Here is a 17586-nt window from a genome sequence, read left to right on the forward strand (position 1 = left end):
TAAGCAGACAACATTTTATTCCTTTCTATTATCTTGTACTGTGCATTCGTTGCATGAGATGAACACTTATGAGAAAGGCTCAAACAGCTTTTGTTGTAAAATTATGAAATAGCCACTAGAGTAACTTTGGGAACACCATACTGCAATTTCACCTTCACACCAGTCTCTAGAGAGTCTACAAAGTTCATGTGATGCACATCACAGAGAATCATAGAATCATAAAATGGTTTGGGTTGGAAGGGACCTTAAAGCTCATCCAGTTCTAACCCCCTGCCCCAGGCAGGGACACCTTCCAATAGACCAGGTTGCTCAAAGCCCCATCCAACCTGGACTTGAACACTGCCAGGGATGGAGCAGCCACAGCTTCTCTGGGCCATGAATTAAAAACACCCAGAGATTGAAGAATGTTACCTGGCATGCTCTGGGTGCTTTTGAAGTTGTTCTTACAGCATACATTTAAGAGCCTATTCTTGATAGTAGTCAGTGAAAGCCAGTGGAGCTCATAGTTGTTTTACGAAGTATTTATTTGGGCTGTTTCACTCACAAAGCTGCTTACAAAGCTTTTCCTCATTTTACAGTCAACATGCTGGGAATCAGAACTGTTTATACAACTCTAACAAGTTAGTATGTGATTTGCGTAATTCCAAATGATTAGCAAAGAGCTTGTCCACATGAAACTGGAAAATACCTACTATATGCTGGTAATGAGATCCACAGACTGCAATTAAATAATTAAGCAAGGATATATTATGGAAGAATGACAAACCTCTCCCTTCTGGTTGATGATTGGAACAGCATATTGTAGCTTCACATCATAGAAGAGGCACTCAAGAAAAACATTAGCTACTCCGATAAGGCTGTGGTTTTCCTGCTCATCGTAGAATGGGTCAGCTCGCCTGAAGTAAGCCCTCATCACCTTCAATCAAATTCATAATAATGTAAGAAAACCAAACCTTTAATGAAAAAGTTTTCAAAGTGTTGCACAACCAACCTAATGAAAGAAAAATGGACTCAAGTGGTAGGCCAGACTATATCACAAGAACAGAGACCTGAATTTTACTTTGCACCAAGTATAAGGTCTGTCCTCAGCAAGTTCTCCTTAATGTCACCAGAAACAGAGAAGTCAGCATAAACATCAACTGCTATTGTTTACATATGGCTTCTTACTGTACACTGGATTCTATCACCAAACTACGTATGCAAACAAGCATCAAAGTGACAAAAAAGGCTTACTGACATGCTGAAGACCACTTCAGTACCAGGAAAAGCAAAAGCTCAGAAAAACTTATCTCTACATACTTCCTCCCAACCTTCGCCCTCCCCCTCCTGAACCAGAAGATTTTCTCACATCTGCTTAAACATAAATTTTAACAGGAATGTAGTTCTATCAGCACAATACTGGAGAAATTTTTACTTACTGGGTTGTCTTCCTCACAGTCTTTCCACTCCTGGTAAAGATCCCTCATATCTACCAATCGATTCTCCAGCTTTTCCAGTGACCAAATCTGTTTGCCTTTCCCTTTCCTTCTCACCTGAATAGCAGGCTCGCTGAGAATTGCCCCTCTCTATGAAACAATTAGAGATACAAGTAAGTAATCTGTGTCACAACAAAGAAGAGACAGTTTAAAACCAATACAAAACTGAGAAGATCTTTGGCAAAAGTCTAGATTCTGTTCTTTTTTAATTCTAGCTTCAAATTCAAGTATGACAGACTCTGAGCTTGGCTGTCACAGTGTATTTGTGTTCAGTTTAACTGTGATGTCTAATCACAGCTACACACACTAGTTTCCATGGCTTTTCACCTTACATAACTATTAGAAGTAGGAATATTTAAGCATTTCACAAATAGCAAGTTACAGCAGGCCTGGAGTCCCAGCTAAGATTACTACTGTCTGCAACTTTCAACTAGAGAAAACACTTAACCCTCTTTACCATCCTGCTTGTAGGTGTGCCAGAAGACTGCAAAAAAAAAAAATAGCAGACAAGAGAAACTTTTAAAGTAATTGATAAAAATTCTAATCATGGAATAAAATACATCTACTGTACTCATGACAGCATGAGTATCCCCAAAATATTGAGCTGATGCCAAGAACATGAATAATACCAACTTAGGTAGCCAGCCTGAGACATGGATGCTTGGGCTCAGCTCCCCCCTTCAACAATTTCTAAGCCTAAACCAAATAACCCAAAACCTCTCTGCTCCAGCTCCTTCCTCCACAATGGGGATGACAACATTTTCCCAGCTCACTAGGTGATGGAAAACCAAACGTCCACAAGTAGATGGTGAATACTTGAAGTAGACGTTACCTAACCTACACAGATTTTGTCACTGCAACAGAAGCAAGTCTGAACTTCAGCACCAGTGGAAAGGACCTGCACCAAAATTTGTATCAGTAAGATAGTATATATCAAGTTTTCATGGTAATGAAATAAGAATGTAACATATGCTCATAGAGCCATATTTAATGCACATGACTAGACTGGCAAACTATCTGGACCACTAAAGTCATAATACAACAAATGCGAATGTTAAAAGGCAAACATACTGAACAATACCTTACCTTACTGTTAGCATTAAGGCTTGAAGCTGGGATCTGGAGGGTAACTTTATATTCTGTCCTCTTGTCCAGTTCTTCTCCGATAAAATTGGCTTCTCTCACATATAAATTGGCTTTAACAATCTGCTCTCGCAGCTTTCTCAGGCTGTGGGTCAGCATTTCTTCTCTAAAAGAAGGGGATACAGAGGGGGAGACAGGAAAAAAAAAATCACAACATTTAAATATTGAACTGAGTGCAAAACAAATCATCCCTTGACAGGAAGGAAACTTAACGTCCAATCAGGAAGTCAGCTTCATCAGGGGCCCACTTCAATGCCGCTATGCCAATGCACATAGCATGGGGAATAAACAAAAGGAGTTAGAGACATGCACACACTTACTGGTATCATCACAGATATGTAAGGGGATGGCTCCTATGAGTGGAGTGATGGAATGGAAGGATAGAGGTTTTTCAGGAAAGACAGGCTGAGGTGACAAAGAGGGGGTGTCACTCCCTATGTCAATGACCAGCTGGAGTGCATGGAGCAATGCCTGGGATGGATGAGGAGTGGACTGAGAGCTTATGGATCAAGATTAGAGGGAGGGACAGGTGACACTACAGTGGAGGTCTGCTATAGAACACTTGACCAGGAAGACCAAGCAGATGAGGCCCTCTGTAGACAGATAGGAACTGCCTCGTTATCACAAGGTCTGGTCTTCATGTGGGACTTCAACCACCCCAGTATCTGTTGAGCCAATGAGGAGAGAACAAGGACCTTGTTCTTGCCAACAAGGAGGGGATGAGGAATGTGAAGCTCAAGGGCAGTCTTGGCTGCAGTGACCATGAAATGGTGGAGTTACAGATCCTTGGGGTGGTAAGTATCCCTAGTCAGCTAAGAGAAAAGCCTTCAGACTGACTCAGCAAGTCCAGAGGAAGCCATGAAGATACTCTGAGGGCTGGAGCACCTCTGTTATGGAAACAGGCTGACAGAGCTGGGCTTTTTCAGCCTGGAGAAGAACACAGGCTCTAGGAAGACCTCAGAGCAGCTTCCAGTGCCTAAAGGGGCCAACAAAAAAGCTGGAGAAGGGCTTTTGACAAAGGCCTGCAGGGACAGGACAAGAGGGAATGGCTTTAAGCTGACAGAGGGGAGATTCAGATAGAAAGGAAGTTCTCCTCTGTGAAAGTGGTGAGACACTGGCACAGGTTGCCTAGAGAAGCTGTGGCTGTCCTATCCCCTCGCAGTGTTCAAGGCCAGGTTAGACAGGGCTTAAAGCAACCTTTTCTAGTCGAAGGTGTCTCTGTGAAAGGTGTCTGGATCTAGACAGTCTTTAAGGTCCCTTCCAACCCAAACCATTCTATGCTTCTATGTGGGTTTCTTCTCATCTGAGAAGCAGCCAATATTTACTTCAACAAATACATGGCTTGGTAGGACCCACTTCGTAACACAAATATTTTTCCAAAGCATCTACAGAAACCTTTAAAAAGACTAACAAGAGTGCATGACTCATTCAATGGGACTTCTGGCTCTAGAAAAGCCCAAGGCAGGGGGGTTGGAACTGTATGTATGACCTTTATGGTACCTTCCAACCCAAACCATTCTATGGTTTTTAACATAAAAATCAGGTAAATTAAATAGCATTTCTTCATTAAATTGCATAATCTTCAAATAAGATTATGAGTTTAGCAGTATAAACATTAACACACTGCTGGCTTTGGAGAATTCTCCATGCATTTGCTGAACAGTCAGCTCTTGTGTGGCATATTCCAGAGCTTCCCCATCACAGATGTGGATGTTCCATTTACAGAGAAAGTTTTATTCAGACACCATACCCACTTGCTCACTGGCTTCCCTGGCAAGAGGGAAAGCAAGCCAACTGTGCAAGACAGGAATCGTGTACCACAAAATATTCCAGTCACAGATCTAATACCTTGATAGGCTTTCTCAAATATTTTCAAAAATATTTCAAAGACTGCTTCTCTAGCCATATAAATTAGATTTGTATTTTAGCATTACAATGTTTTTATCATACTCATTGTTTTTGGGTACGCTTCATCTTCCTCCTGCAGCTGCTCTTTTTGACAGTAATACTGGAAAAGATCATTAGAGGCTGAAGTAAATAACCTGAGTGCAATTGTCTAGAAAAAGGCAAAGAGGACAGTGGCTCCTCTGTGGTTATTGGACAAGTTTTGCGTTGCTCTGCATCAAAATTCTTCTTATCATCCTTCTATTCCCTTTTCTTTTTGCACTCTTCTAGTTGCCAAGACCTGTCCAGCTCAGACAGATGGGAGTCAAGAGTAAAAACAACCTTCCAGCAGCTGAGTCATGATCCACAGAACAACAAACTCATATGGGAGTCTCAAAATGTCTTCCAATCACCTCCTTGTTAGACAAATTCAGTGCTCATCAGGAAAGTTTCTCCTTAACAACAAAGCAGGCACTCATTCTTTCTCATCTTTTCTAGCATTATAGGTCTGATTATTCCAATATTTTCAACCTGTCCTCCCCAGTCCCCCACAGGAGTCCTCGCAGAAATTCTGCAGAGATATGCAATTAAATCCTATAAAAATCACTAGCACCAAAGAACTTTAAATGAACACTCCTGAGGGATAGATTTGATTACTCACCTCTCCTCTGCCCACTGCCGTAAGCGCTGCTGGGCACTGGGGGAGTGAAAGGAGAACCTGTCCATGCTGCGGAAATGCTGTTTCTCTGGTGACAATCGCCTTCGCAATTGCTCCAGTTCATGTTCATACATCAGTCTCTGTCGTTCAAGTGCAGACCTCTTCTCCTCTTGATGTTGCTGTTCCAGGCTTTGCAAAATTGACTGCATTGGATCTAAGCAGATGTTGAAAATAAAGAAGCTAGTATTTCTGGGGGTCGAATTCCTGTTAACCGTAAAATTCAAACTGCATGAAAATGGGGCAGAGATGGGGAACTCTGAAATACGAGATCTTTCCCATGTTCTGCTACAGATACGCTGTATGACTTTGGGCAAGGTGGGAATTATTATGTTTTGGTACTTTCCTTCCCCATTCTCTATCTGCAGTTATCCATATTAGGGCCTGAGGTAGCAACTGAAATTCATGGTGAGGAATGTCCTAGACAGTAAATACAGTTATCATATAAAAGGAGGAAGAGATTATATTTTTGTTGTAAAGCATATTAAAAAAAAATTGCTGAAGTGCTGAACAAAATAAACATCTACAGAACAGACTGGATGACTCAAGAGAACTGAGAAAGGCAAAAGACCAAGCTGAAAAAAACTTCTTCCTATTTCCCAAAATAATGTCATTCTGGGACAGCTACATAAGACCACAAAAACTAAAGGACATGGCTTCAGAGACAGAAATCAAGGGAGTTAATGTCTGACTGAGACATAACACAAGAAAAATCAACAACAACAAAGTGAAAACATTTTGACTGCAGGCTGCAGTTCTACCAGTGTTCCAGTTTGGGATTTTTCCTCGACAAGACCTGCCAAAGCAAAGAGTCTGCAATGTTTTTTCCCCCCTTCAATTGCAAAAATGGCTATTATGAGTCATTCACAAGAAAAAATCACCAGTAGGAAGTTGTGAGGGAAAAAGTCTGTGGTTAAAAGTCCCTGAAGATGTAACCTTGTATTCTGTACATACTCCCAGTAATTTCTGTGGCTTCTTACCATTGCTACCAAGTGCCTTCATAGTGACTTCCATCTGAGCATACTCATAGCTGAAGTTAATCTCACTAGACACTTCACTGGAATTGTCCCCATCTATGTCCAGCTGTTCAACACTATTACTGCATTTCATAGAGTTGTCTCGCTCTTCATCCTCATGATCTGCCTTCTTTTTCTTCTTTGGCAAATTCAGCCTTTAAAAAACAGGAAAATTTTTAAAGAACTATTAATTGCTCAACTCTGAAGCAAAGGGTTGCTTTCAAAGACTATTAAAATTAAGCAGATTATCCAAATCTGTAGGTTTTTTCTTTTCAAAATCTGTTGATCTACTATGAGTGTAGTTTTCCTCAGTGTAAACAGGGGAGTTAAAGGCAAACTATTCTACACTCTAGTAATAGAGAATACATGACATTACTAATCATATATTTTAGATAACCATCAATTTTTTCAGTTGTCACATATCCAAACAATTTAGAAGGAATAAAGAAATTTTATCTCTTTTTATACAGATTTTTGTTTCAAGCATAAATGAAACCAATTTAGTTTTAGATTATCATTTAAACCCCCTAACCTTTAAGGTATTTCACACCCACCACAGAGGGTTTCAAAAATTGAGTCTGTCACTGAAAACTCCTACCAATGATCCTGTCTGATACAGGAAGAGCATAGGTATGGCTGGAGACAGAACTCCAGAAAACTCAGAAAATAGTGAACTTGTAAGACCCAGATCACTATATAACATAGGTCCATAATCTAATACCTTATCTGCAAAACCCAAAAGGCAACCTACCCAAGTCAAAGCTTGGGTGTAATATTTTCACTGTGAAGGAGAACGTACTTAGTATTAATGTGGTACCAAGCCACCTTAAAGATACCAGCTCAAAAATTAAACCTCTTTGAAGAGATAATAGTACTGGTAACCACAGCAAGGTCCCCATCAGCAAGATTACAGTCCCTCTGAAAATACAAAAGTCAAGTCAAGCTAGTGCTCCAAAATTGAAAACAAGCACAGTTGTTATAATATTCAGTATTCAAGAACGATCATTCATCAACACTGCCTTCTTACAAGAAAGCTGGAGAGAAGCTTTTTACAAGGACAAGGGCATGGAATGGCTTCAAACTGACAGAGGGGAGATTTAGATGAGATATGAGGCAAAAGTTGTTTCGTGTGAGGGTGGCAAGGCCCTGGTACAGGGTGCCCAGAGAAGCTGTGGTTGCCCATTCCCTGCAGCGTTCAAGGCCAGGTTGGACGGGGCTTGAGGTAACTTGGTCAAGTGGAAGGTGTCCCTGACCATGGAAAGGGGTTGGAACTGGATGATCTTTCACATCTCTTCCAACCCAACCATTCTAAGATTATAATCCCAACGTAAAAGAAATCACCTCCTCCTGAAGCTTGAATGCTCCACTGACTTCTTTCTTTATACCTTAAGACAAAACCAAGTTGGCACAAACTTATAATTTCTTTAATGTCTTTTGTACCTGAAGAAGTGGTTGTTTCCCCACAGTATTCTGTCTCCATGATGTAGCTGGATAGGACACATGACAGCAGAACCATTTACGAACGTCCTGTGAAAAGGCAAAAATCTAAAGCAAATACATCTATATAAGGGTTCTTTTTTTTTCTTTTTTTAATCCTAGTACTACTTTCTTTATTGTAAATAGTTAGGGAAGAAGAACAGGTTTATGGATTGCAGCAACCAGACAAAATATATCCAGAAACTTCACTGATATACTGTGTAGTTTCATAAAATCCTCGAAAGCAGCTTCTTTTGACTGCTTATGGAGTTCAGTGTTTTTGGATAGATAATGACAGCTATATCTGGGGAGTATAATTAGAGCTTAAAAATGAGGGACCTGAAAAAAGTTAATGTCACTACAAATAAACACTTTTCACAGTACTTCGGAATGCAGACACAAAATAGCAACATTTGAATAAGACATTAGAGACCTTTGCTATATAAATGGCTTAAAGACAATAAACTAAGAATAATCAGAAACTACTTTTATTTCAGAATCAGATTAAGCTCGAAAATACGACCACAGGATAATTCAAATTTGAAGGGAAACTCATGATGTCATCCAGTTCCTATGTCCTGCCCAAAGCAGGATCAACTACAAATGGTGGGAAATGTGACATTGATGAATTTCGTGTACCTAACAATAAATTACTAGAGATGCTGACAATGCATGCCATTTTGTGATCAATTTGAATATACCATCTGCCCTTCAAGTACTGCTACTTAATCAAATAAAGCAACAAATGCTTCAGCAGCTCTTTGCATATCAACAGATTTCCTAGAAAATTAATTCAAATTTTGACAGTTAGAGCTACACAGCTGCAAATCAGTATCTCATTGCTGAAAGCACATGCAGTTTGCTCACCCTCTCTTTGAGAACTCACAACGCCATTACTGAGAGAAATCTCAGAAATGAAAGATGAGTTGACAGAGAGCTAAATGATGGCAAAATGTGAAAACAAGATACAAGAAGTTGAATTTTCTCACTTAAAAACAGAAAGAAATGTTTATTCTCTAATTATCTTTTTGCACCAGTAGTCATAAAATACTAGATAAAACTACAATTATTATACAACAGGAACTGTATTTTATTCCTTTACCTAGTATTTTTTTTAGGTGTTAACATAACCTGTCCTTCTGGGGTGATGTCTATAATGCAGTGTTCAGGAAGAATTCCCATTCCACACAGCTGGATATCTTGAGAGTTGTCAGAGCCTATTAATGTGTGCTCCTGGGGAAAATTAATTCAGATGTTAGCAATGGGTTGCAAGAGTTCACTAGTTCTAATTAATCCATTATCCTTCTAGATGTGTCTTTTTATCTAGATCCAAATTTGGAAGCTACTTAATACTTCACTTAGAAAGGAAAAAGAATGATACGTTGCAAAAGCAAATCCTTCTTTGGCTAACAGTAACAAGTAGGGAGCACTCAGGAAAGTTTACAGACAACAGTTAAATCCTATGATGAAGAGGTTTCTATAATTTAATTGCAGAAGTCAGTGCCTTGGGATGTTGTAGAAGCCAAAACTAAAAAATAAAAGAGTTCAAAGAGGAAATAAGACAGGTTCACAACGGTTAGATCCACAGCTATTATGCTGATTCCAGCAGCTTAGGAAATTCCTGAAGTACTCAAGGCATGAGGGATTTGACAGATGAAGGATCATGCTACGCATGCCCCAACCCATCCATTTCTTTTTTAGGTATCTCTAAGCAATTTTTGAGGAACTGATACTATAGCCTAGATAAGTCAGGTCAAATCATTCTTCAGTACTTTTAAGATCGAGTACATCTGCAGCTCAGCAGTCTCAGGATTTCAGGCAAAACAGGTCTAGGTCATTTTATCAAAAGAATTTAAAAGCACAGGGATTTCAATACCAGAATTCTCAACTAACAATACAAATCTGTGTTATTAAAAAAAATAATACAGTAACTGAAACACACGAAGTCTACCCCATGCAAAGGGGTTTTGTCTAAAACAGGAAAACAGCACAGCACCACCTGAGACTTTTCTGCTGGTGCTGATGAGCCAAGGCCTGTTTTCTGATTAGGCTTTGGCCTCAGCACGCTCTTGTCATGTGTTCCCAATGAGCACCACAGAAGCCGGCGCTGCTCCAACAGTTCTCAGTGCCAAGACTGATTTAGCAGCTTGAGTCATAGACTGGACACCTACATGAAAGGTGTCTGGACAGAATTCAATTCTTCCAAAACCTCAGCTTTTTTGTCCTTTTTAATACTTTTTAGCAGATACAGCATTGAAAGAGTTATTTCCCTTGCTTTCATGAGGATACCGCAGAGCAACAATGACTGATATTAAAGAGGATAACATATTTCCTAAGACCAACTAAACCAAAACTACCTTTCAGCCCAATTGCTAATTCTGTGGCTGTTTTGAAAGTTTTTACAGACCACTTCAAAGAGAAGAAAATGATTTAATGTGAAGCTCAGACTGCTGGTGTTCTTACACTGATAAAACGTTAGAACTTGCACTCTAAAATGTGACTTCAATATGGGTGTGCTTCATTTCTCCTCCTGGCTCCAGATCACATCTACAGTTTGTTAAACTAGAACAAACTGCCCAAATGTTTCAGTGCAGAGTCCAAAAGTCACATCACATGTTTTATGTTTAACATCAGTAATGGGGACTGTGTATCAACAGAAGTGCTAAGGCAGAACAGAACTTGATTTTCACTCCTGGCAAGTTCCACGTAGAGTAATAAAAATGCATTTTATAAATTGCAGGTAGCAATCAGAATTTGGACTACACATGTAGAAGTAAGAGGATTATCGATATGCCCAATCTTTAAATAAAACATTTTCTGAGTAAAACGTTGTGAATGTTGGCATTAAAAAAAAACAACACAACAGCCCCCTCCCCCCACAACCAGGAGACAATTTCTTAAAGAGAGCGCTTTTAAATTTCTGTCAAAAAAACCCCAAACCCATAAAATACCCAAACCTTCCTCTGCTATGAAGGATTAATTTTGAGAAAGGTTGTACTCATTTTTAATGAAGCAGTGAATATTGGAGAATGCTTTAGATGTGCAGCTTTGATAACATTTTCTAAGTGTACCTCTGCCAACGTCATGAGAGCTTAATTCTATTAAAAAAAAAATATATATATTTATTTTTACCTTTAAATAGTATACCAGAAGTTCATTGAGAGCTGGATCTGCATTCAGATTAACCAGGAAGCACTTATTATCCCCAACTTTTATTCCAGAAGACTGAAGAGATATGCCAAGGCTTTCCAACTGTTTCTGACGCTCCTGCAAGAAAGTAGCCATCAAAATTAAGTGAACTGATGTACAGCCCTTCGGAAATGCATTCGTATCTGCCAAAGCCACACGACAAAATGATGAACTGCTACTTCTGAAAAAGGTAACTCTTCTGCAAGAGATTAGAAACAAAACCCCTAATTATATCATTTTTGATGAGGGTATCTGTAGCTTCTCGTCCTTCCACCTCTGCTCTCCGAGGGCTACGTGCTACAGTCTCACACAGTTGCATCTTCCCAGTGGAAAATGAAAACAGCCGAGAGAAGCACACTGCAGTACTGTAGGAGCTTCTCCATGACCTCACTGGAACAGCAAAATGCTCCCACAAAGACATCTCTAGAGCCCTTTATTTTCCTCTTTTGAGCTAAAAAGCAACAAGTTAAGTTAAATCCCTGCCAAGTCAAGCTCCATGTCTATCTTTTGTTCCAGAGCAATCAAAATGACAAAAAACTGGCAACCTGCTATTTAACTAATGCAAATAACACTTCCTGCTGAACAAGAATAGTAGCATTTTGGATGGTGTTTTGTTCTTGTCAATAGACTTCATAGAATTCAACAACAAAGCATTACTGTGCAAAAATGTACATCTTTCAAAGGGAAGTGTTTGGGTGAAGACTAGAGCAGTGAAAGAGGAACATTAAACGTTTCTGACTTAAGAACAGAAAGGGATTCTTCTATAAAGAGCACTGCAATAGAAATGTTGAGGATTGTTCCCAGGATCATACAGAAACTGAAATGAGACTCACTATCCACAACAGCAAAAAAACATTAAAAAAATAGACTTGGAAGGCTTCTCACACAATTGTCAGGGGGAAGAAGAAACAGGGGAGGATGATAATACTTAAAAAAAAACCCCTAAAATTCTCAGAGATTATGTAGGAATAATGCTGGAGTATTTATTAAGGTTCTGACCTTTACCTACCAATTTGCATTGTATTTAGGAATTAGGTATGTCGTACTATTCAGTGCAATTCTCTGCTCAGCACTGGGGCTATATCAGGTCTAATCAAGAGTAAAATTACAAAGAATACCCAGCACAACTTGCTTGTGACTTTCTCTACCCTTTCTCCCCACACACTTACAAAACCAACATAATGGTCCTCATACGGAAAAGTCATGTGTGTGAGAGGAAAAAAAAACAACAAAGAACAGAAGAAAAACTGCAGTATGATGTCAAAGATCTCTCTTCTGATCACCAGTGCCAGGCTCCGAAGTTCACAGAATCCCTTATTATCTACAGAGATAAAGAACGTGTTGCCCAAAGGAGGACTTGGCCCACAGTCAAAATCTCATAGGATTAACTTAAAGATAATGAGTCTGCTTAACTTTTGCTCAAAACCTAATGTTAATTAACTTAAACATTCAAATTACATTAAAAGTATGTCAAATTTTCACTGAAAATGTGAAAAAATTGCCTATTTGCACAGTCTTTAAGGCTTTGAACCATTACTGCTGCTCGATCTCTACAAACTGCCTTTGATGGCCCTCATTCTTTATGAGGAATCATCCTTTCCTCAGAGATTTACAATTACCTCTCTATCCTACCTACCTCCCCTGCTACAATTTGACAAGACAGATGTTAGTGGATGCTGGCTAGAAATAAAGTCACATGAGAAGCCATAATATAAATGCATTTAACCTTGGATCTGTCTAAGACTACTGTACTGGGCTTGCGTGGCAAGGTTTTAGTAGTCAGGGGAGGACTACAGGGCTGGCTTCAATGAAAAGCTGCTAGAAGCTTCCCCTATGTCTGACAGAGCCAACACTAGCCAGCTCCAAGACAGGCCCCTGCTGTGTTATTGTCCATCAGTAACAGTGGTAGGGCCTCTGGCGTAATGTATTTAAAAAGGGTAAAAAGTTACTGGACAAGAGCAATGTCAACTGGAGAGAGAAGTGAGAACATGTCACAGGAATAGCCCTGCAGACCCCAGGGCCAGTGAAAAAGGAATGAGAGGAGGTGCTCCAGGCACTGGAGCGGATTCCCCTGCAGCCCGTGGTGAGACAGGCTGTGCTCCCACAGCCCATGCAGGTCCATAGTGAAGCAAATATTCCCCTGCAGCCCATAGAGGACCCCATGTCAAAGGAGGCAGATGCCCCAAGGAGGCTGTGACCCCATGCTAAGTCCCTGCTGGAGCAGGGTCCTGGCCGGATCATTGAGAGAGGAGCCCAAGCTGGAGCAGGTCTGCTGGCAGGACTTGTGACCCTGTGGCAGTCACGCTGGAGCAGCCTGTTCCTGAAGGACTGCACCACGTGGAAAGGACCCACACTGGAGCAGTCTGTTCAACAGACTGTCAGCTCTGAAGCATCGTAACAGACTTCAGATTTAGAGACAAAGAGCAGGAGAGCTAAAGCACATGTGCAAACATGGAGGCAGATTTAATCTGTAGCATCGAGACCATCACTCTAATTTTTCAACCTCCTCGCACACTCAGGGTTTGTGTGCCTAGAAACCATAGTGTAGGATGAAAGCAGAAATCTGACTGTTATTTTTTATTTTTTTTCCACCCTTATACATAGGGAGGAAAATCCATGTACGAATCTGCATTGAAAGCCAGGAAGCCCTCGTAGTCACAAGCAGTATTTCTTACAATGGATCTTTAAAACCAAAATCAACAGTCTATTCTAATTGTGTCATCTACAAGAGGGCTTTGTATCAGAGGCTCCACTTTCTTCTTATTTATTACATACTATTCATCACCTTTCAATAGTCCTCCCCCTCAAAAGCTCCCTACTGCAAACACATACATCAGCATTTGCGTGGTAAGAACTGGAGGTGTCATGCAATAATCATGGTGATCTGCACAACTTTCCAATGTAACCATCATATTCAATTATGGTCTGAGGCCCTAAATATCAGTGTAAGAGGTCTTAAAACACACAGGGATCCTGAACAGTGCTATTTTTCGATATTCTGAATGCCCTTTGCCTTGTATATTGAGGCTTTGTGTAAATAACCTTGCATTTAACACTCACAATGCTCCCATCTTCCATCACAATGATTTTACTGTCTGAAGAATATAAACCCCCTATAATCCTCTCATCCATGGATTATTATTTTTTAAAAATAACTTCTCCATTTGCATACAGTGACAATTTATTATTGTCACTGGAATAATAATCTGGGAGGCACCCAGCTATCACAGGAATTAAGTGAAGCTTTTCAAAAGGGCAGTAAGCTTGACCTACTTACCCTAAATATGGGGAGATATTCAGACTATGAACTGACAGACAAAGGAAACAAACCCATTTTTCATCAAAAAAAAAAGGAGGGGAAAAGAAAGCAGCAAACCTGTGCTATCTCCTCAGTTTTTCTTAATTTTTCTTCCCAGGTCACAGTCATTTCCTGAATCAACTTTTCTGATTCCTCCAATCGCTCTTTTAATTCTGGCGATTTCATAGCCTGCAGAAATAGAAGGAAAAGCTTGTTGTGCTTTTTTTTTGATTCACACTGCTGTCACGCAGACAGGGAAAAAAAGGAAACATAACTTTACTCATTTTTTCAAGGCATACTTACCAGTAAGTAAATGGGTTTTAAAAATATATATTGCATATAAATGCAGAATCCATCAAAATCTTAAGTTTAATTAGTTTCAAGTACAGATGCTGAAGTGGAGTTTATAGACTTCAATGTAAACCAATTACATGATGATAGTAGATTTGCACAAAGATATTAAAACACAAAATGAGTGTCCCAAATGACTCATATCTAAACCAGTCTTGTTCCCGAAGATACTGCTGATCTGGCCACCCACCATCCTCTCAGCTGTTGTTCCCTCAAAATGGAATGTGACATCTCAGTCACTTAAACTGATATGCCACCAAAATATTTTTCTTGTTTGTTTTGATATGGCCTGACGGGTGCCATTGTTTTCTTTCTATAGCAAACAAAAACTCATCTGAGGTGCTCTGGTTATTCACCTCTGCATTTAATTATGTATTTTATGAAGGGGATGAAGCCTAGAAAGAAGCCTTAATGTGTGCTTCCAGAAACACGAATTCAGTTTTCTTGCTAATCTATCATAGCTCTAATATTGTTCTGTGAAATAGCCAAAGGGCCATGTTCCACCCAAGGACTAACTTCAGATAAGAAGTTACCTGCTCCATCCCCATCCCCCAACCTCCCCAATGCATTAAACTCTCCAAAAAATGAAAGGATATTTCGTATGCTACTTATATTTACATCCTCCAGTCTTGGCACTGGTATATTCCTTCTCTAGACAGGCTGAGAAAGTTGGGGCTGTTCAGCCTGGAGAAGAGAAGGCTGAGGGGAGACCTCATAGCAGCCTTCCAGTATCTGAAGCGGGCTTATAAGGATGCTGGGGAGGGACTATTCATTAGGGACTGTAGTGATAGGACAAGGGGTAATGGGTTAAAACTTAAACAGGAGAAGTTTAGATTGGATATAAGGAAGGTATTCTTTACTGCAAGGTTTGTGAGGCACTGGAATGGGTTGCCCAAGGAAGTTGTAAATGCTCTATCCCTGGCAGTGTTCAAGGCCAGGTTGGACAGAGCCTTGGGTGACATGGTTTGGTGGGAGGTGTCCCTGCCCATGGCAGGATTGTGAGGGACTATTCATTAGGGACTGTAGTGATAGGTCAAGGGGTATCGGGTTGAAACTTAAATGGCAGAGGTTTAGATTGGATATAAAGAAGAAATTCTTTCCTGTTAGGGTGGTGAGGTACTGGAATGGGTTGCCTAGGGAGGCTGTGAATGCTCCATCCCTGGCAGTGTTCAAGACCAGGTTGGACAGAGCCTTGGGTGATATGGTTTAGTGCGAGGTGTTCCTGCCCATGGCAGGGGGTTGGAACTAGATGATCTTAAGGTCCTTTCCAACCCTAACTATTCTATGATTCTATGATTACTTCATTAATGCTAACAAGATGAAAATAGTTTTGGCTGATAGGTATTTATGCAATGCCAATTAAACAATGCAAGCATTGCTGTCCATCACACAATCCCTTCCCACAAAGTCAACACTCTTCAGAGGAATTCAAATCAGAGTGGCCTCATTACACTCAGTTCGTGCAAGAAAAGGAGCAAGTGCCAGAAGCAGAAAATCCTGTTCTAAGACAGGAACTTCCTCTGCCCCAAGACACAACAGTAGAAACTGTCAGCTGATGTGTCCTGTGTAATCTTTTTCAGGTTTAAATATCTAAATACAGGATAAAAGGAAACATCAATTCCACCTGGGAAGGAAAATGAAGCCAAGGCAGTCTCCAGAACAAAGACGTATTATGAGTGATAAAACATCATCAGTGCAAAGGCACTGGATGCTATGGATGACAGGCAGATGAAGCCCAGTTGCTCTCAAAGTCTAAATCTTGTTTGGCCATTTATTTGGACCTGGGGCAAAATTACTCAACATTTTCACATGCTTCAACTGTAAAAAGAGCTAGGTAATCCTCCTCACTACCTACAATGCTTATATAAACACATAGACAGGCCTAGGTTCACACCAGACCTGCACGTGTGCTTCTATGCTGAAAGCAGTTAGTTTAAATTACCAGCTTAGGATGGACAATCTGGTGGTCTTGCCACATATGTTAAAACATGGGATATCAGTTTTGACAAGAAGAGATGTGTGGATGGGTGGATGAAAAAAAAGGCGAAAAGAGGCTAATGCTTCACTCTTCTGGGGGTAAAAAAGTGAAATGTCAAACTCTGTTCTGTCTTGGCTGTTTAGGAGAGAAAAGGATACAGACACCAAAAGGGAAAAAGAAACCCCAAACCCACAATTTGGTAAGCTCTATATTTGGAAATGAGGTTTAAAAATGTAACCTGGCTGTCATAACAGGTCACTGCTTTTGTTCACTTCAACTTGTTTGTACACATTTCTGTAAGAATAGGCCAAAAATGTAATAAACTAAAAGGAATACAAGACAAAGAATATGGATTTTTGAGCTTTACTCTGTAGCCTTTTAATAGCAAACTACACCGTTTTTTCCATGAGCTTTGTCAAGGCCACTGAGATGACAACCAGGGTGGGATTTTAATACTTGGGAAAGGAAATATGTATTACTTCATATTTAGGAAACACTACTTCACTACTTTGGAAAGCTGCCATAATTTTGGCATTAATGCTCACAAATGAAATAAATAGTAAGTACTTGTATCTCTCAGTGTACTGTTAAGTCTGTGGTTCATATTTTAGAGAAATCTTTAGATATTTAACTTGAGATACCTTAAAGAAACTGATATACACTTACTGGATGCTTAGCATATTCAGCAGCTCAAATAAGAACAGTAAAAAACTCACTAGTCATTTCTAACATCACAGCCAGCATTTCCTGCATACCTCATGAGGCAAATATTGTAATCATATTTTTTCTGAATTGCAAAACAGATGGATTATATCACCATTGCTTTGCCACATTTGAGAACTCAGGATTATGTTAGTTCTTGGCCTTCATCTAACATTTAGACCATGCTCCTTTCACAATTTCATCGAGGTAACTATGCAGAATATTCATAATATCAATTAGTTCCTGTTTGAGATTCAATTGCGAAGAGTTAAGCTTGTAAGCAAGTAAGCATTGTTCAACTGAATTCACACCTTGCAGGATGCAGCCACACTGAATTCCTAAAATATACTGGCTAAGCT

The 17586-nt window shown here is 39.9% G+C and overlaps 1 protein-coding gene across 1 annotated transcript in view; it reads right to left on the reverse strand.

The window, feature by feature from the left end:
* KIF13B (kinesin family member 13B) overlaps positions 1 to 17586 on the reverse strand; it is a 131788-nt gene that overhangs the window by 48499 nt on the left and 65703 nt on the right. The window contains 9 exon segments of the mRNA XM_013128381.3: positions 767 to 916; positions 1419 to 1565; positions 2562 to 2724; positions 5164 to 5374; positions 6198 to 6388; positions 7674 to 7760; positions 8812 to 8942; positions 10842 to 10976; positions 14275 to 14385. Coding sequence (XP_012983835.2) covers positions 767 to 916; positions 1419 to 1565; positions 2562 to 2724; positions 5164 to 5374; positions 6198 to 6388; positions 7674 to 7760; positions 8812 to 8942; positions 10842 to 10976; positions 14275 to 14385 — 1326 coding nt within the window.

The sequence above is a fragment of the Melopsittacus undulatus genome, chromosome 3, assembly GCF_012275295.1.
Source record: "Melopsittacus undulatus isolate bMelUnd1 chromosome 3, bMelUnd1.mat.Z, whole genome shotgun sequence".
Taxonomy (NCBI): Eukaryota; Metazoa; Chordata; class Aves; order Psittaciformes; family Psittaculidae; genus Melopsittacus; species Melopsittacus undulatus.